At 45.9% G+C, this 24,745-nt stretch overlaps 1 protein-coding gene across 6 annotated transcripts in view; it reads left to right on the top strand.

Moving 5' to 3' along the window:
* Positions 1 to 12,746, top strand: part of LOC128346964 (transmembrane protein 68-like) — a 45,499-nt gene extending 32,753 nt beyond the window's left edge. For all 6 annotated transcript variants that reach the window (XM_053300823.1, XM_053300821.1, XM_053300824.1 and 3 more), the window contains 4 exons: positions 1,079 to 1,272; positions 4,338 to 4,398; positions 6,412 to 6,551; positions 12,335 to 12,746. In XM_053300823.1, the coding sequence (XP_053156798.1) occupies positions 1,079 to 1,272; positions 4,338 to 4,398; positions 6,412 to 6,551; positions 12,335 to 12,439 (500 nt within the window). In that variant the 3' untranslated portion in view covers positions 12,440 to 12,746. The remainder of the gene's footprint in view (positions 1 to 1,078; positions 1,273 to 4,337; positions 4,399 to 6,411; positions 6,552 to 12,334) is intronic.
* Positions 12,747 to 24,745: the final 11,999 nt, after the last annotated feature.

The raw sequence follows: 24,745 nt of genomic DNA, 5'->3' as shown, positions 1-24,745 counted from the left end.
CGGGTTTGCCGCCAAGGTGCTGCTGCAAGCAACTCGGCTCTTGGAGGTTCTTATGGGCAACCAAGCCCAGGCATGGCTTCCTTAGCCTGGTCTTGACTGTTTGTCAGAACAGCCTCAATGTAAGCCATACGCAAGGTACTGGAAACCCAATTATAACCAGTTTTTAAAAGCTTCTGTAAAAAGGAGGGCTTATGAATCCATTTTAAAACTGGCCAGGGAGAATGACAAAGCCCTTCCGGGAGGGCATTCCAAAGCCTGTGCTACGTTGTTGTTCAGTTTAAGAATTTTAGGTCTTACATACTGCTGGACAAAGCAAAGATAAGGAGAATGACTTCCATGATGTTGATGAGACAACCTTCTGCCCATGGAGAGGACCCATCGCGGCTTCTGCGCCACTTCAAAGGCAGCCCCTGGCAACGTGGCTGTTGCAGATGTCTGAAATCCATTTCCCATTGCTGCTGGCTGCTCTGGTCACTGTTCAGATTCAGGCCTTTCTGTTTGCTGCTCTTGGGCTCTGGAACACATTCCCCTCTGAGATGCAGAGTTTGACCTCCCTGGCAGTGTTCACTAGGGTTTAAAAATGCATCTCTTTACTCAGGCTTTTGCCTATGTGTATGCTCTGTTTTTACTGGTTTTATGTCTTGTTTTAACTATTTAATTTCCTTCTCTTTTAAATTATTTGTATACTACTCGAGACAATTGCTTGAGGCAATATAAAAATGTAGTGAGAAGCAAACCAATACATTGATCTAACTTATCATGAAATGAGGGAAGAGGTTAAAACGATTAGAAGTTTCTTTGACAATTGGAATCTTTTTTTATGCTAGAGATGGAATGGGCACAATCAGGAAGAAGGATATACTGCTGGTTTTAGATCATTTGTTACTTTGACACTTTGTTATAATACACTCATCTTCAGGAATTTTTGTGTTGTGTTCATATACTGTGAGATTCATCATTTGGATGTATGTGCATGGGCATGTATTGCCTCAGCCACCACCACCACCCCCCACACACACCCATACAATACCTCTGTACAATAATTATCTGTCTTTTGTTTGTGGGTTCCATTCCGCAGGACTACACACATTTTTTTACATGAATGGCTGTTTTAATCGTACTATAGAGGAATGTGTGAACACTCTGAAAAAAGGGCATGTGTTGATGATTGCACCAGGTGGACTTGAAGAAGGAAATGCTGGAGGTCACAATTACAAACTGATTTGGGGGAAACGTAAAGGATTTGCTCAAGTAGCCATAGATGCAAAAGTGGTGAGTGAAATGTCTGTGGTGACAATTAATATTATCTCCCTTATTTTTATTGTCCAAACTATCATTTGTTACATTCAAAAACTGTGTGCTCCCCAGGTTTGAGAGCTGTGTGTGCTCCCGATTTTTGGTTGTGTGGAAGCAAGGTAGGAGGAAAACCTGGGTAGAAGTGATTGTGTCGGGAAAAGGTAGGAGGAAAACCTGGGTAGCTTTTCCTCCTACCTTGCTTCCACACAATCACTTCTACCCAAGTTTTCCTCTTATCTTGCTTCCACACGAGCAAAAATTGTGAGCACACACAGCTCCCAAACCCAGGGAGAACACAATTTTTGATTGTGTGAACGACCTTTTTTATTCTTAATTTTGGTATAATCTGATTAACTGGATAGGCTAAAATTAGGTCTGATTTAACCTGAAAGGATTCATTGAGTAGAATGCATCCAGAACAAATGTATGCATAATCATGGCGGCGGGTGGGCGGATGACCTACTATGTATACAGACAATGAACCTTCATGACATGCTCAATAATTACTGTCCTAAGAACCACACATACATGGAAGCTCAAGGAAGGCACATTTCCCCTCCCCTCCCCACTCCCCACAGCAACCCCCTGCACACCAAAAATGCTTCTCCTTAGGGTTGGGGGACCCTTTGGAAGGAGATGGGACAGGGTGGGGAACCCCTATGGGGCCTCTGCCTGAATATAGCAATTCTTCCCTCCCTGTACAGCCCCATGCACCACATGGGAGGAGAGCTGGTCTTGTGGTAGCAAGCATGACTTGTCCCCATAGCTAAGCAGGGTCTGCCCTGGTTGCATCTAAATGGGAGACTTGATGTGTGAGCACTGCAAGATATTCCCCTCGGGATGAAGCTGCTCTGAGAAGAGCAGAAGGTTCCAAGTTCCCTCCCTGGCTTCTCCAAGATAGGGCTGAGAGAGATTCCTGCCTGCAACCTTGGAGAAGCCATTGCCAGTCTGTGAAGACAATACTGAGCTAGATAGACCAATGGTCTGACTCAGTATATGGCAGTTTCCTATGTTCCTATCCCAGCTCCTTGCAGGAAGTCTCCAAACTTCAGGAAGGGTTTTGGGTGTGTGTGCAAGGGTCTGCTTTATAGAGAAGGAGAGGAAGCTAATTTCCTCAAGTTTTCTTGTATTTAGAGTTCTTCGGATACAACTTAATGGAATTTTTGATAGTATGCTGGTATCCATACAAGGGTGAAAGTGTAAGAAATTTAATCTTCAGTGAACTATCATTCATCTTAAAGTACTTGCAAGTAGTACTGACAACCACTTTGTAAACCCACCACAGGGTACATGCATCCATATGGCAAAAAGGATATATCTGCATATATATCAGAGAAATTATTCCAAGCATGGCTCACAAATGAATTTCAAGAGCCTACATGCAAGAAGAGGCAGACTTTACATGCCCTTCAATTCTATGAATTCTTCTGACTCTTCTGAGTCTTCTGGTTGAAAATGTGAGGAGAAAAGAATTGCTGAGGTCAGTACTAGGGCTGTTCTCATGATCAGCATTAGGGTAGAAGAAGCCTCCTATCCTAATTCAGGAGACATACATGCTCCTGATTGGCCATTGTGGGAATCCTACAAGCAAGGTAGAAGCAAATGATTGTCTGTGAGCTCAGTAGATAGGTGGATGGCAATGATGAGCCTGGAACTTGTACTCTGCTCCAGAGTGAGGGTGGAGGGAAAGCACTCCCTGCACCTCCCACTGCTGTATCCCGCTCGCAGATTATCATTTGTTGGAACTAGGACCCTGGCAGCATCAGCTCTCAGCTGCAATGTCTCATAGTGACCACTGGGGGGATTCTGAGGTCATGGATAAAAGTCCTGGACTCCTCCCCTCTTTCTTCCAGTGTTAGTTTGCATTTTTTTCTCTCCAGAGATGGCTGTTTGTTTTGGTCCCTTTCTTCAGCCATGAGCTACAGCTGAAATTAGCTGCAGGGTTTTTCACATTTGTTTGTAACTTTTTTTTTCTTTAAATAAATCCTTGTAGTTCTTCAATATGAAACAACTGTCTCAAGACCTCTTGCTTTGCTGCTTTCTCACCAAACTGGTTTTGCTTTGCTATTTGGGGACTGAACTGCCATTCTTCCCCTACATCATTCCCCCCTACCTTGCTTGTAGAATTGTCAGTATCTGGCCACCTGGCAGGGAAGTTCACAGTACCAAACGGAGCTGCAGGAACAAGATACAGCTCAGAACAGTTCTTCTTTATCGGGCTTGTCTGCAAGCTGTCGACATGAAAGTTGACAAACGTTGCTTTCCAGCAGTGAATAGAAAGCTGGTGACGTAATTTATAGCACAAGCCGAGAGCTCCCAGCTGGCAGGAATTCAAGGCTTATCAGCCCTCTGCAAGAGGCATTTACTCCTCCTGATAGTTTCTAGCTGTGTTCTTCATCTTGTAACACGCCTCTGTTGTGGAGTCAGTGGCGGTTGTTTGCATAGCTCCTCTTCTGATTGGTCCGTCATGGTTTCTGCTGTCTCAGGTTGTTGTGCCTGCTCTAAATCATCAGCCGGATCTGCCTCAGCCGTTTCTTGGAAACTGACAGCCGAGCTCTGCCCCTCAGACGCCCGTGCATTGGCTGAAAAGTTGACAGCTTCCCCTTCCTCCTCACTGTCTGAGATCGAGGGCGTGACAAGAATCCCCTCAATGGCCAATCAGAAGCATGTATGGTTCCTGAATTCTTCTCCTACCCTAACACTGATCGTGAGGACTACCCAAGGATTAAGCATAAATATGCAGCAGCCTACTTGCCTAGTACTAACCCATGACACTCATATTGACATGTGAGTCTCATGAGGCAATGAGGCTTAGCAGCAGATCCTTGATAGAGTGGTGTAGGGCCTTGGGCCACCATTCCTACTCCCTTCTCCATATAGCCCTTCAGCAAAGCTAGTGGGCGACAAGATTCTATTCCATTTCACATCATGTGTCTTCTCTTCAGGGGTCCCAACAATGTGTTTTCACTGCTATACAGTACATACTGAAGTTAAAATAAAATCAAGCTGCCATTATTTCTATTCTTTTATCTGTGCCTTAGCCAATCGTTCCTATGTTTACACGAAATATCCAGGAGGGATATTGGACATATGCAAAAATGTGTAAGTTATATTTCACACTTTCTGAAGAATATATTATTCTATGCATTTTCTCTTCGGAGTAAGCCCTGTTGAATAGTGTGATTTACTTCTGAGTAAAAATGAAGACTATCAGGCTGCAAATGCTTTTACTGTCTAGCATATAGACATTTTGTATGTGTTCCTATTTTTCTGTTCTGGAAGCAGACTGAAGCATGCTGTGCATAGACTTTGGAAAGAATGTTCTATAATTCTATTTATTTTGAATATTCTGCACTTGCAGCAGGAGAGAATTGCTAAGAGAATAAATCTGTGTTCAACAGTTTTTACCTGTCAAAATTATCCAACACGGCCAACATTCAAATTCATAAAATCTGTTGCTTCAGGGCATGGTCCTGTGAAAGATAAATCTGTCTTATTTTACTTAGTATATGTTCTGCCAAAGCGAGCACATTTTGCTACATAAGAATGGAAGATATATCTGCAGTTGTCAGCTTAGCATCAGAAATTATTGTCTTTCCACCGGGGAGAAACAGTCATGCCTCCTCTGAAAAAGACACTAAGATCTTTCTAACAATCTTTTGCTGGCCCTGGCATAGCACCTACCTTCCCCCGCAGACAATCCAGTGGTTATCACCATTGCACAGCTTGTTCACCCACATGACTGGTGCTGCCATGAGCTGTGCAGTGTTCTGGAGGCTGGGAAAATTCATCCAGGTTTTCAGATATCCCACAATACACCATGCAATGACTGTGGTGTATTGAGGGATTCTGATCAGAGTCAGGTGCTCTAGGCACCCAACTCTGTGACTCTTCAGGCCATGTGCAGCCTGGGCATACACACAACCCTGTACCTGAGTAAAAGGGCACAAAATTTATGTAAAGATCCCAGGCTATGCAGGGAGGCAGTGCCAGGATCGGCCTCAATTCCAGCACTTCACACAAGCAGCTCTACCCCGGTAGGCCTGCCCAACCCAAGATATGGCTTCTCATATGAACAGCTTCCCTTTGTTTTAAGTTTTGGAAGTAAGACTTTTTTTAATTAATCAATTTGATTTTTGATAAATCTGAGTATGACACTGGCAAAAGGCTACCTGCTTAGTTTAACCTGCTTAGCTTATTGGTTGAGAAGGAGAATTGGACCTGGGTTCTTTCCCCATAGTCTGCTATGAAGACTTTGGTGTGGCCATACTCATATTCATGCGAACAGGTTGGTGCCTTCAACTCTTAAAATGCTATTATTTTCCTGTGAGTCTGCAGTTGTGGCTGAACTCCAATTGCCATCATCCTTGACTATTGTCCACTATGACTGGGGATGATGGGAGTTTTCATCCAACACCTGCAGGAACATTGAAGTAGTGCAGACTTGCTCCAGTTCAGTGGTGGCCAACACAGCTGTGGCTGGAGTCCAATGCAGACATCTGTGTGGTAACAAGTTCCTCTATCGCACTCAAAACCTCTTAACTTTCTCAACCTGTTCACAACAGACATGAGCTGAACTGTCAGATCTGCAAGACATTCATATGGTAGCTTGTTTGTCTTGTCCCCATTTGAATCTCTCTCTATAATTCTCTTAGACGTACCCGTCGCTAATCCCATGTGTGGCAGCTCTCACGAGAGTTCGCGAGCAAGGGGAGGGGGAGAGGAAAGCTATGGTGGTGGGGAACACAAGGCCAACGGACAGGCCAGCGAACGGGCGGGTGGGCATGCGGTGAGAGAAAGCGGTGGCAGCAGGGGGGGAGAGAGAAAGAGGCAGCACAGGGGGGAAGACAAAGCTGTGGCGGTGGGAAAGAGAAAGCAGCAGGGTGGGGGAAAGAGAAGGTGACGAGAAGGGGAGAGATTGCGGCGGTGGCCAAGGGAACTAGAGGCGCAGATGCTCTGAGTTTGGGCCCATTAGTTCTCATTATTTTACCTTGTTGGGTGCCTGTGGTGTTGTTCACAAATATTTATTTTAAATTCAAGACTCCCGCTCACTGCAAACATGAAAGTTATCTGTAGTATTTCAAATTGTGATCATTATCTTCATTTCAAATATAGGGGTAATGGAATGGATTTGTAAGCAAACTAGGATTTACTTACTTCCACAAGGTGGAATGCTCCCAGTCAAGCTTCGGACATATATTGGGGAACCCATTAAATATGATCAAAATATAACTGCAGAAGAACTAGCTGAAAAAGTAAGTGTTTTGCTGCTATAAAGGCTAAAGGATAAAAGTCAAAATACCCTGTCAACCACTCCCAGGATAAAGTAATCTTAAGGACTATGGGGGCTCTAAAGAGGGAGATATACACATATCCAAAACTAACAAAGATACTAACTGCCAATATTCTATTTATTCATAATGCCTTCTAACATCATACTCAGGTGATAGTGACAATCAGTTTAGAAGTGAAATGGGGCCACGCAAAAATAAGATTTCTACATATGTGAGGGTCTCTCTCTGTATTTAGAATAATGTATTTGTTGTTTAAAAAACAAATAACAACAGCCTTGCAAGCTTGTATGGAATTTCGAAGGCAAAGATATTATATCTTAGAGTAGGCTTGTGCACAAGGAAAATGTAGGATCCAAACTGACCCAACAAGTACATCATTGGGAGGGGTCCAAAATGGTCCCATGACTCTTGGGTTAGGTAGGACCGGATTGGAATGCTGACATGGTTCTGACTCCTCCCCCTGCTCCCTCCCTCTTCCTCTCTTACCTCGGACCTTGTGGGAGGCAGGAAAAGGTAGGCATGATGTCCTCTGTGCTTTCAGAGTGCAAGCGGTAGCCAACAAGCAGCTTGCCTTTAAAGGGGGGAGAGGGGCATTTTTAGACAAATATTCTCCAGAGGTTCCCATGCAGCTGCAGTTTTTCTGGGTGTCACATTTGTGTTTCCCAATGAGGTTTTCTTTTTAAAAAAACAAAACAAAATTCTTATAGTTTTTCCTATATATAATTTTTGCAGGAGTCTTCAATAGCATAGATAACATTAAAGAGTATTACCCGGGGTCAAATGTCTCAAATCATATAGTTTGTTGTCCACGGGATTATTTTAAAAAATCTATACATTTGTTTGCAAAATATACAGTTGCTACAATGGAAAGCTCACTGTGGTAATTGGGTTGCCCTGGTAATAACTGCTCTTCATATACCCCTTCTAACTGAGCAAAGAGATACCTTTTGAAATGGTGATTCTCTTATATTTAGCAGGGGGAGAGCAACTGGTCCTATCCAACCCCAGCACAGCATCCCTCCAGTGGCTGTTGACGGTGTCTCTTGTGCTTTTTAAAAAAAATTGTGAACCCTTTGGGGACAGACAGTAATCTTATTTATGTATTTTCCTATGTAAACTGCTTTGAGAACTTTCAATCAATCAATCTTTATTACAGTTATGGACCAGCATAAAGTATTAAAGGTAAAGTGTGCCGTCAAGTCAGTTTCGACTCCTGGCACCCACAGAGCCCTGTGGTTGTCTTTGGTAGAATACAGGAGGGGTTTACCATTGCCTCCTCCCTCACAGTATGAGATGATGCCTTTCAGCATCTTTCTGTATCGCTGCTGCCCAATATAGTACCAGCGGGGATTCGAACCAGCAACCTTCTGCTTGTTAGTCAAGCATTTCCCTGCTGATTACATATTACATATTAATAATAAAAGTAGATATTAAAATCCTAGGGATACACAATACAAACATATAATGAAAAACTATGATAAAAAAATATAAGAATCAGAAGTAGAAGTAAAATTAAAAATAAAACTATGGCTGTCTAAGACAGAGCAAGACCACAAACTAAATGATCCTTAATGACCAAGATCTAAGAATTAATTTCTTTGAGAACGTTGACGTGTGGTATATAAATATTTGTAGTAGTAGTAGTAGTAGTAGCAGCAGTATGTGTGTCACCAACTAGTAAAAAATAAAATTAACATTAAATACAGGCATCTCATACTTCGCGGGAGGAGGCAATGGTAACCCCCCCCCCCATATTCTACTAAAGAAAACCACAGGGCTCTGTGGGCGCCAGGAGTCGAAATCAACTTGACGGCACACTTTACCTTACAGGCTAAAAAAACACAAACATGAGAGAAGGTTAAATCTTCTATTTCCAAAAGAGCTAGAAATATTACGATCCTTATGGATATACCTGCAGACAAGAGAGGGGTATACTGGGAGACTTGGGGTAACTTGCAAATCTGTTGGCAATGGTTTCATAGAAATCGGGAGGGGGTAGATCTGAAGGGGGGGAAACCTCAAACTGCCCCAATGGATCTCAATGGAGTGGAATGTTTTTTGACTTGGGAACAGACAACCAGGTGTATTGAACTAATGGAACTTATTGCTGAGAAGGGTAGGAAAGAGGGCATGAACAAAAGGAGCAGGGACATTTCTCAGGTTGAAGAATACTCCACACAAGACTGTCACAATAAAGTTGTCTAAAACTCACCAGCCATTTCATAGCTTTGTGTTTCTGAGAGGGAAGGGGGTTGATACATTATGCTCTTGGTGTGGGAGGTAACTCCCCAATAACATAAAAGCTACTCTGTGTCTGCACTCTCCTGGGAAGTTGCACACTGAATTTGTTAATGTGTTGATCATTGTATGTGTGCGCACGCACACACACACAGACAGACAGACACACTCACACAATCAATTAAGAAAATTCACCATTAGATATAACGTATTCCACAATCCCTTTCTCTCATTACAACTACACCAAAAACTAATGAAAACATGAAACTGACTCCTCACCAGCCATTGAGCCTATTCACATGACACGAGTTGCCTGCGTTATCCCAGGCAGCTCATGTCATCCGGAGCACCGGGAGCCCTCTGGTCCCAGCTGCTCCAGACCTGGGGAGCCCAGATCCTCTATCCAGGTCTTTACCAAGGTAGAATGAACCTACCATTTGTTCAACCTCAGCAGGTGATCGTGTGCATGATTGTCCTTGGGTAGCTGGGATCCCTATCAGATCGCCACCATTTTAGACAGGGAAAGGAGCAGCCTCACAGAGCAGAGTGGCTCCTGCACTGCATTCCAGGTCCATGGAGGATCCAGCACCAGCTTTCCCCCTCCTGCTGGCTCTGTAACACTGACGGCCCTGGGCACATGTGGGCAACAACAACAACAACTTATATACAATCTTATTTATTTACATATTTACAAATATATACATCTTATTTATTATTTCTCTGTGTAAACCACTTTTCAAAACAAAGTTTCCAAAGCAGTTTACACAGAGAAATAACAAATAAATAAGATGGCTCCCTGTCCCCAAAGGGCTCCCAATCTAAAAAGAAACATAAGATCGACACCAGCAACAGTCACTGGAGCTGCTGTGCTGGGGGTGGATAGGGCCAGTTACTCTCCCCCGGCTAAATAAAGAGAATCACCACGTTTAAAAGGCGCCTCTTTGCCCAGTTAGCAGGGGTAGCAGGGCACGCGAGCTGCAGAGGATTGAGGGCAGTCCAGATCATCTGTGGGGAGGCAGGTAGGAGCCTATCTCCCCTCCCGCTCTCCCCAGCACCTAGTTAAGCAGTCGTGTGAACAATCTTATTAATGCTCAAAAATTTAGGGTGGGGTGAAAAGGAGTTGAGACTGGGCATCAGTGCCGCCCCCCCCCCCGAAATCCAGAAAACAGACAAAATAAAGTTTGCATATGTAAATATGCAAGTAAGACTCTAGTAAGAAAGACCCAAGTAAGAGTAATAAACACTCTTGTCTTCATTGCTGTTTGTTTTTTCACCATGCTCAGCCATAGGAATGTGCATCGGTCCGGATCCGTCCGGACCGGCACGGGGGGGGTCTATCTTTAAGGGCGGGGGGTAGAACTTACCCCTCCCGCCGCTCTTCCCCCTCCGGCGCTGCATTTAAATTCCAAGTTTTCGGGGCGGCAGCGTTCTTCCCTGCCGCCCCGGCCCCCATCGTTGTCCGGAAAAAGCTTTAAAGCAAACACGCATGCGCGCGTTGCAGCGCATGCGCGCCCCGCATACATCACACGCACGCTGCGTGTGACGTATGTGGCGCGCGCATGCCGTTTCCGAACCAGTTCGGAGGCCTCCAACATGGCCTCCGGTAGGGGTGTGCACCGGACCGCGGACCTGCGGCTCGGCACTGGGGTGGGGGGTTCCATTAAGGGCGGGGGGGGGCCTTTACTCACCCCTCCCGCGCTTTGCTGCTTTGGCGCTATAATTAGTTTAAAAAATGCGCCGCAGAATCGCTCGCCGCTCCGGGGCTCCTTCTTGACTTCAAAATCGGGCGGCAGGATACACGCGCGCAGAAGGCTCCCTGCACTTCGCAGAAGGCAGGGAAGGGGGCGGGCGGACGGACGGACATCTCCCCGCCGCCCGCCTGAGCGCTTTAGCACTCGGTCCGGGGCGAGATTTAAAGAGCTAAAATGGCTTGAGGGGGCTTCGGGGGCGGCAGGGAAGTATCCTGCCGCCCGATTTTGAAGTCAAGAAGGAGCCCCGGAGCGGCGAGCGATTCTGCGGCGCATTTTTTAAACTAATTATAGCGCCAAAGCAGCAAAGCGCGGGAGGGGTGAGTAAAGCCCCCCCGCCCTTAATGGAACCCCCCACCCTAACCCTCTCGAACCCAAACCACCCCTTGTCCGGACCGGTTCGGAGGCCAGTAGAATGGCCTCCGAACCGATCCGTGCACACTACTAGCCTCCGGACCGGTTCGTGCACACCACTGCTCAGCCATAGGCTGAACTAACACATGTACACCAGGGACATACCGCAGCATTTTGTTGTGGGTCCCGATCTGTACACCACTACTAGTGAAAATGTAAAAGCACCACCAGGGTCCTCTCATAATCCAAAAGCTCAATTAAAGCGATTGGTCTTCACTTGCTCATGGAAGGCATGAGGGAGGGGAGGGTGCACAGGTGCATGTCTCTGCAGGGAAGGAGTTCCACCACCTGGGTGCTTTCCAGATTAGACCCTGCAACAGGGTCATGTTGGATCTCAGAAGTGTGCTTCCACACTTCCTGCGTCGTGACACCGCAGTCTCTATGGGGACAGCAGGGTGCCGTTTACATTTCCAATGCCTTGTTGTGAATTTAATCAAGGCAATACAGAGCAAGGACGTTGTATATCCGGCATGAAAAGGTTGCTGTTTTTTCGGGTTGTTAGTTGCTGTGAGACTGCTGCCCCTACTGTTTATGGGATGTAAATGCGACTTGCCTGAAAAGAGGCATTTTGCTGCTGTTCCAGCAGCTAGTCTGGAAAGCACCCTGGTGGGGTGGGGGGAATAACTGAGAAAGCCCTGTCCAGCACATAATACCCAAGGATGGCATGTGGAGCAAAGCAGCCCCACCTCCGCAGAGATCATACAAGACAAGATCTTGGAATGGGCCATCCTTGCTTTGATGAAAGTTGGGGGCTTTTAGGCTGAGAAAAAATGGGAATGAGGGGGAACATATTAGTGGTTGATAAAATGATGAATGGTATGCAGTGAACAGGGAGTGTAATTCTCATTCTGCCAAGGCATGTGAACCAAGGGTGGCATGGTTTTTCAAGTACAGTTGAAGGCTGGACTAGAATTATTGTTTCTAATAAAGAGGAAATGAGATGTTTAAATGTCAGCCCACAAGTTGTGCAGCATGACACGGGAGTTTCCAATCAGTCTTCAGTCTGAGGAAGTGCCCGCAGTCTTGTGCGAGACTGCCAGTGAGCAAAGGCTTAAAGTTGAGCAACTGCACCGGAGATGAAACGTACATTGGAAACAATTAGGTTGCACTCCTGAAGTGCTGTTGTGCAGCTTTAAGTGTTTGCACTCTTGGACTCTCTCACAAGACCACCAGCACTTCCTTAGATTCCTGCAGCACCATGGGCTGATCGGAAAAACCTGCATTCTTCTTCAAAGCACAGCAGCTCCTGATATCCTGTGGTGGCTCTGATGACTGCCCACAGCTCTGAGCCTGCAGCATGTCCTTTATGCTTACTTTCCCCTCATCTTTCCCCCCTTCTAACAGGCAAGAATTGCAGTGGAAGCTTTACGAGACAAACATCAGAAATTGCCCGGAAACATACTTCGTGCTCTTGGGGAACGCTTTGAGATGCATCCCAAAGACGAGTAATTTGCATGGTGGCGTCTTCTGGTAGAAGAATTGGGCCAGTTCCAGACTGGGCCAGTTCCTTGAGGGTATTTCTGGTTCTACTGAAGACCGAGAGGAAATTAACAAGTGGGGAAGATTTTTATTTTATTTTATTTTGGGGGAAATGGAGATTATTGCTGCTTCACATCTGTTCTATTTGTATTTTATCTCTGCACTCTTGGTATTATACCGCCTTGGGGCTATCTTTTTAACGAAAGGCAGTATAAAAGTGCAAAAACAAACAAACAAACAAACAAATAAATAAATATTATTATTTGCACTGCTTTTACATTTTTATCTGGTTATTACTGGTTCTTATTAAAATTATGATCCATCATCATCATTTTCATTATTAATTTAATTGTGGTACAGCTGCAGGCTGCAGGATATGGACCCAGTTAAGCAGCCATCTGATCTTGATCACATCTAAGTGAAGTGTTCAGACTGGCCCACTTCTATTAGGAATCAGGTCAGAGGTTAAGAAATTTAAAGTTTGAGGTTCCACCCACACCACCATAACATTTTTATTTCTTTGAAGAATTTGCCCGCTTTCCCCAACTTGTATGTGGAGCAGATTCTTTGCCCCAGCCTCTTGAGGAGGCACAAGGCTTTTGAGGCTAGCTATTGGCTAGTGGACCTGAGAGGAGGCAGGATTTGCTGGCCATTTCTGGCTCCATGTCTTCTCCCAGGCAATTCGGTTTGAGAAGCAACATGGGAGGAGCTCTCACGTCGCTTCTCTCTGGATCAAGATGGTGATTTGGGCAGCAGTTGGGGGTTCCGTCCAGTGACAGAGTCTGGTATCATTGGCAGTGTCTGCATTGGCCGTGGGGGGCAGGGGCAGCTACTTCCGGCACGGGCTGTCAGCTGGTTCAATCCCAGCTTTTGTGCTGGGGTTTCAATACAGGGGGATGGTGCATACACATCTCGTGTAAGTTCCGCCATGACTGCGGGTTCGGTGGGGGGGACACCCCAGCACCAACTATTCTAGGATCCAGAACTTTAAAAGTGGGAAAGATGCCAATCAGGGCAAAAAAAAGAGGGGGGGTTTCCCAATCCTGCTGGGAAAGCAGATAGGGTTCACTCAGGGGTGCACCTAGGTCATTTTGGAGCCTGGACCTGAAGGGCTTTGGAACCCCCCATCCCCTGCTTGAGGGTTGGGTGGGGTGATTGGGGGCAAATCAATTTTTAAAACATTTTTTTAAAGAGCTGCTGCACGGTGGGGAAGGGAGATGCCAGCGGTGGGAAAGGGAGATCCCAGTGTGGGCACTCGGGGGAGGAGGGCAGCAGCAAGAGCTCCTTCTCTGAGCCCACCTGCCTCCCAAATGACCATTTTTGGCCCATTTAGGGGCTCTCTGCACATGCAGAGAGTTCAAATCAGGTTCAGATCAGTTAGGTAGTTCACGTTAACCCATTTGGACCTCAAAAGCTTATGCATCTATCATCTTGTATTGGGGTGGATGACATCATCACAATCTATGCCATCTGAGGTGTCCCTGTATGTCACTCATTACAACTGTACCTAATTTGATTCAAATTGACTAGACAGTCCATAAGTTAGCCCACTTGTGCCTCAAACATGCATGCATCCACCATCTTGCATTGGGGTTGGTAACATTATCACGGACTATGCCATTGGGGCATCCCTATGTGTCCCTACAGCTGTAGCACATTTGGTTAGTATAGTGTAGTGTAGTGTAGTGTAGTTGTGGGACCTTTATTTACTCTAAGTCCTTTTAGCACTACCATCACCAACAACAAAGTAGCCCCAGGAAAACGGACACAGACACCAGCTGGTTTTACTCAATCAAGGATCCATGTTTATTATAGCCAATTAAACAGCAAGCTAGCTTCTAACTCATACACACACACACACACACACATACTCACCTAGCCCCACTCCAAAGGTGATCAGTCTTTGAAAGGGGTGTTGGAAGAAGCGTAGAGGCCTCGCTTGGGATGTTAGTGCTTCTCAGGGGTCTTCTGGTTTCCTGCCTGACTTATAAAGGGAAGTTTCCAGTCCAGTTCCAGTTGGTACATTTGCAGTCCACTTTCATCTCTGTGATTACAAGACGTACTCATCCTGTCTTCCTTCAGCTCTTTCTCCTTTACAACAACACTGGCAGCATTCCCTGGTTCTCACCGATTCTTCAGGCCCTTGGCGTCTTTCCAAACATTGTCTGTGTTAGAGAGGGAGTGGGACCAGGGGCCCTCTTCATGTTGCTCACTCATGCGTTCCTCCATACATACCGTTCGTAAGTACTACCTAAGCATTCCAATTTGTCAAGATCACATGGCTCATTGGGTTACAGAAGTGAGCTAGTACAATTGATACATTGCTTCTTATCTTTAGCTTAAGAGCTTGCAGTTCAGCTAGTTATTTCTATGTTAAACATTAATATATTGTTTATTGTTAATATATTCCTGCATCTTTATAACTTGCAAGTTAGTCAAGTACATTATATATCACTACTATTACAAAGCTAGCATAATTCTACATAGTGTAGTGTAGTGTAGTGTAGTGTAGTGTAGTACAGTACAGTACAGTACAGTACAGTATAGTATAGTATAGTATAGTATAGTATAGTATATATCTAATCTCACAGAAATTTTGCATTTTAATATAGCACACTATACAAAGTCTTTGAGCCACCTAATGGCACAACAGGGAAGTAGCTTGCCTAGGGAGCAAGAGGTTGCTGGTTCGAATTACCACTGGTATGTTTCCCAGACTATATCAGGCAGCAGAGATATAGGAAGATGCTGAAGAGGAGAACTGGTCTTGTGGTAGAAAGCATGACTTGGCCCCTTAGCTAAGCAGGGTCTGCCCTGGTTGCATATGAATGGGAGACTAGAAGTGTGAGCACTGTAAGATATTCCCCTCAGCGGATGGAGCCGCTCTGGGAAGAGCAGAAGGATTCAAGTTCCCTCCCTGGCTTCTCCAAGATAGGACAAGATTTATTTTTTTTTAATAGGACAAGATTTTTTTATTGAACCAACAAACTACCAAAGCATACAGTACGTTGCCAAAGCACAATTATATACAAAGTGGTTGTTTGTACATGATATATCTACAAAGATTTACACACAAGGATTTGGAAACCCACAAGGTTATGAGGTACATGCAGGTAGTACTGTAACTTGGGGGTGGGGGATTACAAGGCACATCAGGTAAGCGGGGGGGGTTACGTCCGACGTCCATTTCCACAATTTGTCCCATTGCTGTTTAGAAGAGATACTCTTGTCTTTTTGCACATAACCATACAAACTTTTCCAGAAGAGATTTACTGTCTCATCTGTGTGAACCTCTTGGTCGCGTCTTCCCTCCCTATTCCTATGCACGAGCATTGCATAAATGACATACAAGTTTACTAACCTGATTACAAGAAGGGGAACGTTCCAATTCCCTAGTATGGGGGCACCCTTTCTGTCTCGTTTCCTTGAAGGTTTCTTTCTGGGACCTCCAAAAGAGGTTATATTGCTCAAACCCGAGGTTAGTTCTTCCCAAGTCTTTTCCCCCCAAATCAAGCCACTCTAACAGTTTGCTTACTCCCTGCCACACTCTTTTGGCTACCACACACTCTTTTAAGAAATGTGAGTGGGTTTCCCTGAATGTTTTGCCTAGCTCACTAGCTTTCTGTTTGCAGGTGATTTTAGGACACTCTTGCTGGTCCTCTGGGAGCCATGGCTTAGCTGCATTAAGTGGCAGTACTTGGTGGTATGAGCGCCACCTTGTTTCCCATAAATGGAAAGGGACTTTTTTCTCCTTAAGGAGAGCGATAGGGTGATTGGGTTGCAACAAGTACTGTGCGGTGCTGTGTTTGTAGTGTTTACGTTCTAAATCCGGTTTTAAAAAACCCACTTCTAGAATCTCTCCATAAATTGTTTTCCTTAGCTGCTTAATTGAGGAGGATCCTTTAAATAGATCTGGCTCAACCTTCCATTTTTTAAGTGTGAATAACAAATCTCTCAAGTAGTCCGGGTGTTCTCTTTTTAATACTTGTGTGATATTACCATTGAAAGATCCTTTCCCCCACCATGCTATGCCCCATGCTGACTTGCGCCAATGCAGAGCGAAAAGCGAGACCCAGCTTTTTTGCAGGAGGTTGGACATATTATGGACATTCATGAAAATCCAGTTTCCAAAATTGTAGGGCATGAATTCAGTTACAAAATAGGGTTGCAGGGCAGGTAGGGCTAGGCCTCCCCGCACAACCTCCTTAAATGCTACCGCACGGGCCAAAGGGAAGGACGCTGTGTGCCATATTAGACGGAAGATCTGGCTTTTAACTCTCCGAAGGAGATCGAGCGGGGGAGGATAGACTACCGCCAGGTTATGCACCAGGGGTATCAGGTAAGTCTGGATATAAACCACTTTCTGGTACATGGCAAGGCTCCATTTTTTCCACATGGTGATTTTAAGCATTGCTTTTTCTTCCCAATCTGTCCAATTCCCCCCCCAGACTTTTTCCTTAATCCCATATTCAATCCCCAAAATGTTTACTGTATCTACCCACTTCAGTTTGGACTCTGGGGTTCCTTCGCTTTTACATTCAGAGATGGTTAGGCGCAAAAGTTGCTGGCGTCCGGGGTCCATTTTAACAAATACACTTTTGTCAGCATTTAATTCTGAGCCCGGGATCTTGCCATATTCCCAGAAGAGGTCTAGTATTACAGAGATTTCATTTTCATCCGATAACAGTTAACATCATCGGCATGAGCTACAAATTTTAGCCTAAACTCAGAATGCGGTTCTGAGTGGACAGGTGGTTTGGCTATCCCATCACTCTCCCTCCTCCTCCCTCCCGGGAAGATCTCGCAGGGCGGAGGGATAGAGACCGAGAGTCCTTGCAGATGGGGTTCTCTTTGAATCCTGATCAGGATCAGATCAAGGGCAAAAACATAAAGTAATGGGCTCAGTGGGCATCCGTGGCAGACACCCAAATGCAAAGTGATCGGGTCGCCCCACCATCCATTAATCTGTGGTGTCACCTTTTCATTCGTATAGAGCAGCTGTATCCACGTAACGAAGAGGGGTGGTATACATTTAGCTTTCAACAATGTCCACAGATAATTGTGGTTCACTTTGTCAAAGGCCTTAACTTGATCCAATAAGAGGAGGTGACCTTTCCAACTTTCATTCTGTATAGAGTAAAAAAGTTCTCTCAGCAGACACAATGAGTCTGTCATCTTTCTTCCCGAGATAGCGCTTGTCTGCAAGCTGTGGACCAATTTAGGGGCCACTTTTGCCAATCTATTATTTAGGATTTTGGCAAAGATTCTGTAATCAATATTTGTGAGGGTTATTGGTCTCCAGTTTTGTGGTAAAGTGGTGTCACCTTTCGGGGGGGGGGGGGAATTAAGAGGCTATCCCCAAAGGACCTATTTAAATGCCCATTGTCTAGGACAAAATTAAATAATTTTACTAAAACTGGTAGTAGCTGGTCTGCGTAAATCTTATAGAAAGGCCATGTCAGACCATCAGGCCTCGGGGCTGATGTGTTCTTTCCCACTGAGATAACTGCTCTGACCTCTTCTATTGTTACAGGATGGGTCAAAGAGCTTTTTCACCTGTTTCTGAGGTATTGAGTGTGGATTCTATGATAGCATATTAGAGTGGATTCATGGTGTCTCATTGAAAATCTCATTTGCTATCATAGAATCCACACTCAATACCTCAGAAACAAGAGAACCCTGTACCCCATGGGTTAGAAACCCATGGGGGTGGTTGGCACCCTATGTGCACTACACCACCACTCACTCTGGGCCACCGCAGCACCCCCCAAGTGTACTTATGGGGCTGCTGAAAGCTCCATTATAACTTATTATGAGGAAAAACCTTAAAGACGTGTAAACTTCAACAATTAACCAAAAATCAGCCCTCTGCCCAAATCCTTTGAAAAAATTCAGGTAGCTTCCCTACCCATAACCGGCACTACCACCAACCCAACACCACTCTAGGCCACCCCTTTCCCCCCGACGTGAAGCGATACACACTTCATTATATCTAATGGGGGAAAACCTTAAAGACACGTAAACTTCAACAATTAACCAAAAATCACCCTTTTGCCCAATTCCTTTCAAATAATTCAGGTAGCTTCCTTGCCCACCCTAGGAACTACCACCCACCACAATCCACTCTACGACACCCCTTTCCCCCCGACGTGAAGCTCTACATTTGCTGCAATCCTCATTATTCTCTGTGAGGAATTCAAAAATACTTTAACAATTCACCAATAATCAGAGGAGTGTCCAATTGCCTTGGGATTTTTTGGGTGGTAGGCACCCCTATCTGTCTACCACTAATCCCGCTTTTGTGCCCCTAGGTGCTCCACAATAGGGGATATGGACTGGTTCAGGTCCCATTATACTCTATGAGAAAAATAATTAAAAATATTTCAAATATTCATAAAAAATCATAGGGGTGTCTGATTGCTTCAGGGTTTGCATGGTTGTTGGCACCCATGGGTGCTCCACAATCAGGAATAATGGCCTGGTTCAAAGCCCATTATATCCTATGAGAAAAAAATAAAAATATTTTTCAAAAATTCATAAAAAAATCGTACGAGTGTCCGATTGCTTTGGGGTTTGGGTGACAGGTACCCCTGGGTGCCAGCTACCATCCTAGCTACTTTTTGGGATCCGAACTGGTCCGAACTGGTTCGGTTCGGACAAAACCAAAACCGAACCACCCCCTCCTGGTTCGGACCCAGTTCGGATCCGAACTGAACCGGGAGAACCGGTTTTGTGCACATCCCTACTTCTGACAAAGGGGCTGGTCCGTCGGGGGGGTGGGAGTGCATCCCAAGGTTCCTTGTAGAACGCGAGGCACTGCCAGGACCCAGTTACTAAAGTCTCTTTCTAACAGGCTGGAAGCATTGGAGAAGGGTGGGGGCCCCTCGGGTCCAATTCCTCCCACAGAGCCGGATGATCCAGGGATGCCGCCGCCTAGTGGTCCTGTTCCAGTGCTGCCTCCATTGCCAGTGGATGCTGTTCCAGCGCTTCCTTCACCGGTGGTTCCCCTTCCTACTCTGCTGGTGGATCAGTTCCCTGTGGACCCAGCCGCCCTGTTGGCACTGGATGAGCCTGCAGCACCAACACCTCCCTGCGGCACCGGCCAGTGGCCTTCTGTTCCCTGGCTGATGCCTGCCATGGGTGGCTGGGGATCAGCCCCATACTGGTCTCCTTACACACAACCTTGGGGATGGGGCCTACCATTGGGCTTTCCAGGGGTTACAGCGGGTCTTCAAGGGATGGCGGAACAGGTTTGGCTGAGCAATAGGCCTGCTCCTCCTGCTCCCCTTCCAGCACCTGCGGGGGTCACGCCTACCGCAACCACTGGCACGGGGGGTCAAGGGGGTTTCTACACCATGGGTGTTTTGCCTTCTGCACAACATGCACCCTATGGCGGCATGGGGCTACCTTTAGGTGACCATTTACTCCCAGCGACGCGGGAAAAGATAGAGGCGAATATGTTGACATATTTAGCCTTTTGTTTTGGGAACCCGAGGTCAAGCACAAGGAGGACGAATCTTGCAAGGAGCATGAGGCAACCAAGCGCAAGCCCGTCGAGAAGACGTGGAACAATTGGTTGTCAGGCTTTACTATTTACATGGTGGTAATAGTGCAGGCTCGACCAGCTAGGGGCCCAGCGCTTTAAAAATACATGGACATCATCCACAGGGCGGTTTCTGACTTTGCGGGCTCCTCCTGGATCCACTATGACGAGAGTTTCTGCATGCGGGCTGTGCTGAATCCCACTCTGCCGTGGGATGCTCCCTTACAAGAGCTGTGGCTGGTAAGTATGTCCCCGGCCCATCCTATAGAAGGGGACTGGTCTGATAGTGGGCATATGCTCTCCAGGCCGCTGGGGGCTTTGTCGGCCTCTGCTTCGGGACAGCAGTGGGTTCAACCCCACATGGTCTGTTGGGAATTTAATAATGGGGGCAGGTGTTCCAGGATGCCCTGTCGTTTCAAGCATTCATGCGGGTTTTGTGGGGCTAAGCACCTGAGTTCCACCTGCCCTAGGGCCAGGTTTGGGAGTCCCAGATCTAAATTCTGCCCAGGTGGCAGTAAGAAACACCCCCCCTGCGGGAAAAGGGGCCCAGCCCCATCAGGCTTGAGGTACTTAGGCGCCTGTTGGTGGACTATCTGGATAGGGGTGAATAGGGCCAGTTACTCTCCCCCTGCTAAATAAAGAGAATCACCACGGTAAAAGGTGCCTCTTTGCCCAGTTAGCAATCGAGGGTTAATTCGAGGGTTAGAACATCGGTGAGCACCCTTGGATATTGGTCAAGGATATTGGTCAAGGGATATTGGATATTGGTCAAGGGTGATTGGTCAATCGCTCCTTTATGGCCTGTGCGGCACGGGGAGAATGGATTGCCATGAAACCTGCTTCAGGACTTCACCAACCTTTGAGCTGAGTAGTCTGGGGTGGGCGAAGGCCTTGAAGTATCCAGATCCTCTCTTACAAAAGGGGGGGTTGGCTTTGAAGGAATTGGGCGGGGCATACCTGCCCGTTTCCCGAGCCAGGGTGTGTCGCCCAGTAAGGTGCTGGGTAGGACGTCAGAGTCCTAACCCGGTCCTATTGGCCCGCACTGTTCTCTAAGGGTGATTAATCACCTGGTGTTCCAGTCCGCCATGTCTTCTGTTATAGTTAATAAAGTTGTGGCCCTTTTTACCTATACTAAGTCTACGTGTCTTCTTGGGCTGGGGTCTGGGGACAATAGATCCTTTGAAGCGATACCGCTTATTTTCTAAATGCCTGTGCCGCAGCTCATTTTGAAATGTCCTGATAGTCTCTTTGTAGCGGCGGCATGATTCCACATCGAAGGCTTCTCCCTTGTTCATCTTATCAACAATCCTCAGATGTTGGGTGATCGCTTTCTGATAATTTTTGACCCCTATCTTATATATCCGGCTGGTCACTGCCCTAGTACGGCAGCCCACTCTCTTTTTAAGTGTCTCCCAGGCTCCCAAAAGATCATCTTCTGCTTCTAATAGCCGAGGGATCTGTCGCCTCAGTTCTGATAAAAGGACACCTTTGAGATATTCATCACTTAACATTTTTGGGTGTAATCGCCACAAGGGCTTACCATGTGGAATTACCTCAGAGAGATTACAAATAAATCCCACAGCCGCATGGTCTGACCATGGGGTAAGTACTAGTTTACACTTGTAGACTTCAAAAGAAGGGGGAGCCCAGAGTCTATCTAGCCGGCTAGCTGATCTCGGGTGGTAATATGTAAATTTGACTCCGGTTTTAAATTTATGTCTATACTGCGATTTAAAGTTCTCTTCGTGACGGATTGGGAAAAAATCCAAATCATTATATACCCCCAAGGCCTTATCTTCTAAACCCAGAGTCTCACTCAGAAACCGTTGGAGAGCTTTTTCCTCATTCGTTAGAGAGGGACTTGAGGGGGAGACTGGGAGGCCTCCCGAAAAGGCTTTCCTGTCGCTCAGTTGGGCTCTGTTATTAAAATCCCCCGCGATCAGGAGGTGGCGCTTGGTGTCACATATATCTTTTATTTTAGCCCAAAGAGCCTTCCTAAGGTGTGATTGTGCCGGGGCATATATGGTGCAGAGTCTAAAGGCTCGGTCAAGCCTTAGAGTGGTTGCCGAGCTTGGGTCACCCCTGACAGTAAAATCTGCATACATTAGTCTGCCCTGATCAATTTCCAATACCCTCTCGATTTTGAGATCAGGTCTGTCTTTGAACAATATCGCTACCCTTGCATTGCCGCTCCCATCATAGGACCAGAAGGATGGGCCCACTGTTCATTGCTGTTGTGCTGAAAAGTGGTGGCTCTCATTTTCAAAAGGGGTCTCTTGCAGAACATAGCTGTGATAGTTCCATTTTGTTAAAAAGTGTAGGATCTCTTGCTTTCGATTTGGTGACCTTAATCCATTAACATTCCATGTAAGTATATTATAGGAATTGGCCCGATAACCCATGATAGGAGGGTGTTATGTGTAAGGCATGGACCCATTCGGACAAAGAGTCACTGTTCATGTAGAAGCGAGGCAATAGAATGGTAGGCATTTGTTCCTCAGATCTAAGATCGTGTCAAGTATTGTTCAAAGGGGCTTATTGGGTTAATTCAACCCTTACCTCCATGTCTTCCATGATAACAATTTTACCTCCTACCCCTTCCACATTTACTTCACATGAAAGTGTAGACCTACTTTGAGGCAGATGGGCCCAAGATAGGGCTGAGAGAGATTCCTGCCTGCAACCTTGGAGAAGCTGCTGCCAGTCTGTGATGACAATACTGAGCTAGACAGACCAATGGTCTGACTCAGTATATGGCAGCTTCCTATGTTCCTACGTTCCTGAAAGTCATCATCTCATTCTGCGTGTGAGATGGCAATGGTGAACCCCTCCTGTAGTCTGCCAAATAAAACCACATGGCTCTGTAGTCGCCAGGAGTCAACACCTACTGTGCCCAGGAGCTTTGGATTTCCTTAAACACCTGGATAATTTCAGGTAAATTCTCCAAGTTCTGCACTGATGTTAAATCTATTTCACTTTGTGCAGTAGAAGAATATGTTCTAGTTGTCATAAACTTTGGCAAGGCTTGCTGTTACTGGCTGAATCCCCAGACAATGTTGTTTCAGGCCTTATCTCAAGGCCAGACTGGGCAGCTGTTCCAGAGTTAGGCAGCCTTTTAACCCTTTCGCCACATAGAGCAGAGATAGAACTGTCCTGGATGGCTCTAGTAATAATAATATGGTAAGTTGCTAAATGACTGCGTATACGCAGAAGTTTAGATGGAACTTCGTTCTGATGGAATTTGATAACTAGTCTTGTATAAAAATTAACCTTCGGGAACCAGTAGAGAGATTTACTGCAATATCATTTTTTTCTGGACTGCAGGAGAGAAATTTACTCAGAGATCTGAGGTCTGCTTTTTTGCTGGACCAGCAGTTATGTTTAATTTGTGAATACTCTATAAACAAAGCCATTTGATTCCTCTGAAGCAGGGCTGCACAACTCAAATGCCCTGGTGGGCCAGAACCATCCAAAACTTGGTGTGCAGGGGCAGAGGTCAAATTTTTAGCGCATTATGACATTAATAGTAATTATTATTAGTTACTTGTGGCTCTATTTCCCTTGTCAATGGACCCATAGTTTTAACGAAGGGTAGTGGCCAGAAATGGGGTCCTGTCCCTGCTCAATCAGTGGGGCCCCTAGAATGCATGCCAGCCCCAAACAAATGTCAAGTCCTCTCCTCTTCCTCCAGCTTTCAGGCTGCAATGCTATTTATTTATAACATTACATTTATATCCCGCTCTTCCTCCAAGGAGCCCAGAGTGGTGTACTACATACTTGAGTTTCTCCTCACAACAACCCTGTGAAGTAGGTTAGGCTGAGAGAGAAGTGACTGGCCCAGAGTCACCCAGCTAGTCTCATGGCTGAATGGGGATTTGAACTCAGGTCTCCCCGGTCCTCGTCCAGCACTCTAACCACTACACCACGCTGGCTCTCCTAGGCATGCTTACATGGGAGTAAGCCTCACTGGGCACACCATGCAGCATGTGACTGAGAAAGCATGCACAGGATGGCACTATAAGGCAGGTTCCATCTCCTGTGTTGCTGCAGCGTACCTGGGGGCCAGTAAAATAGTCCCTGCGGGCCGAATCTGGGCCCCGGGCCTTATGTTGTGCAGGGCTGCGAAGGGTATGGGAGTTTCTAAGATTTTTTGTGTTGATTCCAACTAATGAACATTAAGAGGAACAAGATATCGTATTGGGCTTTTGTCACTGTTGCTGAATACTTTCCTTGCAGCCTGTACTAAGCTGGAACTTATGTAGATCCTTAACTGGGGTGCCTGGCACAGTGGTAAAACTGCTGCCCTGTAACCAGAAGGCTACAAGTTTGATCCTGACCAGGGGCTCAAGGTTGACTCAGCCTTCCATCCTTCAGAGGTTGGTAAAATGAGTACCCAGAATGTTGGGGGCAATATGCTAAATAATTGTAAACCGCTTAGAGAGCTTCCAGCTATAGAGAGGTATATAAATGTAAGTGCTATTGCTATTAACTAAAATGTTCATTATTGTCTTCAACCCCCCATCTTCAGGTCCCGTTGATGTATTTTTTCATATAAATTTAAAAGTGTTTCTGAAATGAGAAAGTGAATGGGCTAACCAAGGCCAAGGAACATGCTTAGAAATCCAATAAACACCCTTAAGAGGGTTGCACAGCCCGAATCTAAAAGTAAACTGCCCAGGGCAGGGCAGAGGGAGGGAATGAAAGTGTCAGCATTGCGTTACATAAGGGTGAGC

Source organism: Hemicordylus capensis, chromosome 2 (assembly GCF_027244095.1).
Source record: "Hemicordylus capensis ecotype Gifberg chromosome 2, rHemCap1.1.pri, whole genome shotgun sequence".
NCBI lineage: Eukaryota > Metazoa > Chordata > Lepidosauria > Squamata > Cordylidae > Hemicordylus > Hemicordylus capensis.
Note: the sequence above shows the minus strand (reverse complement) of the source record. Positions and strands in the feature narration are given on the sequence as shown.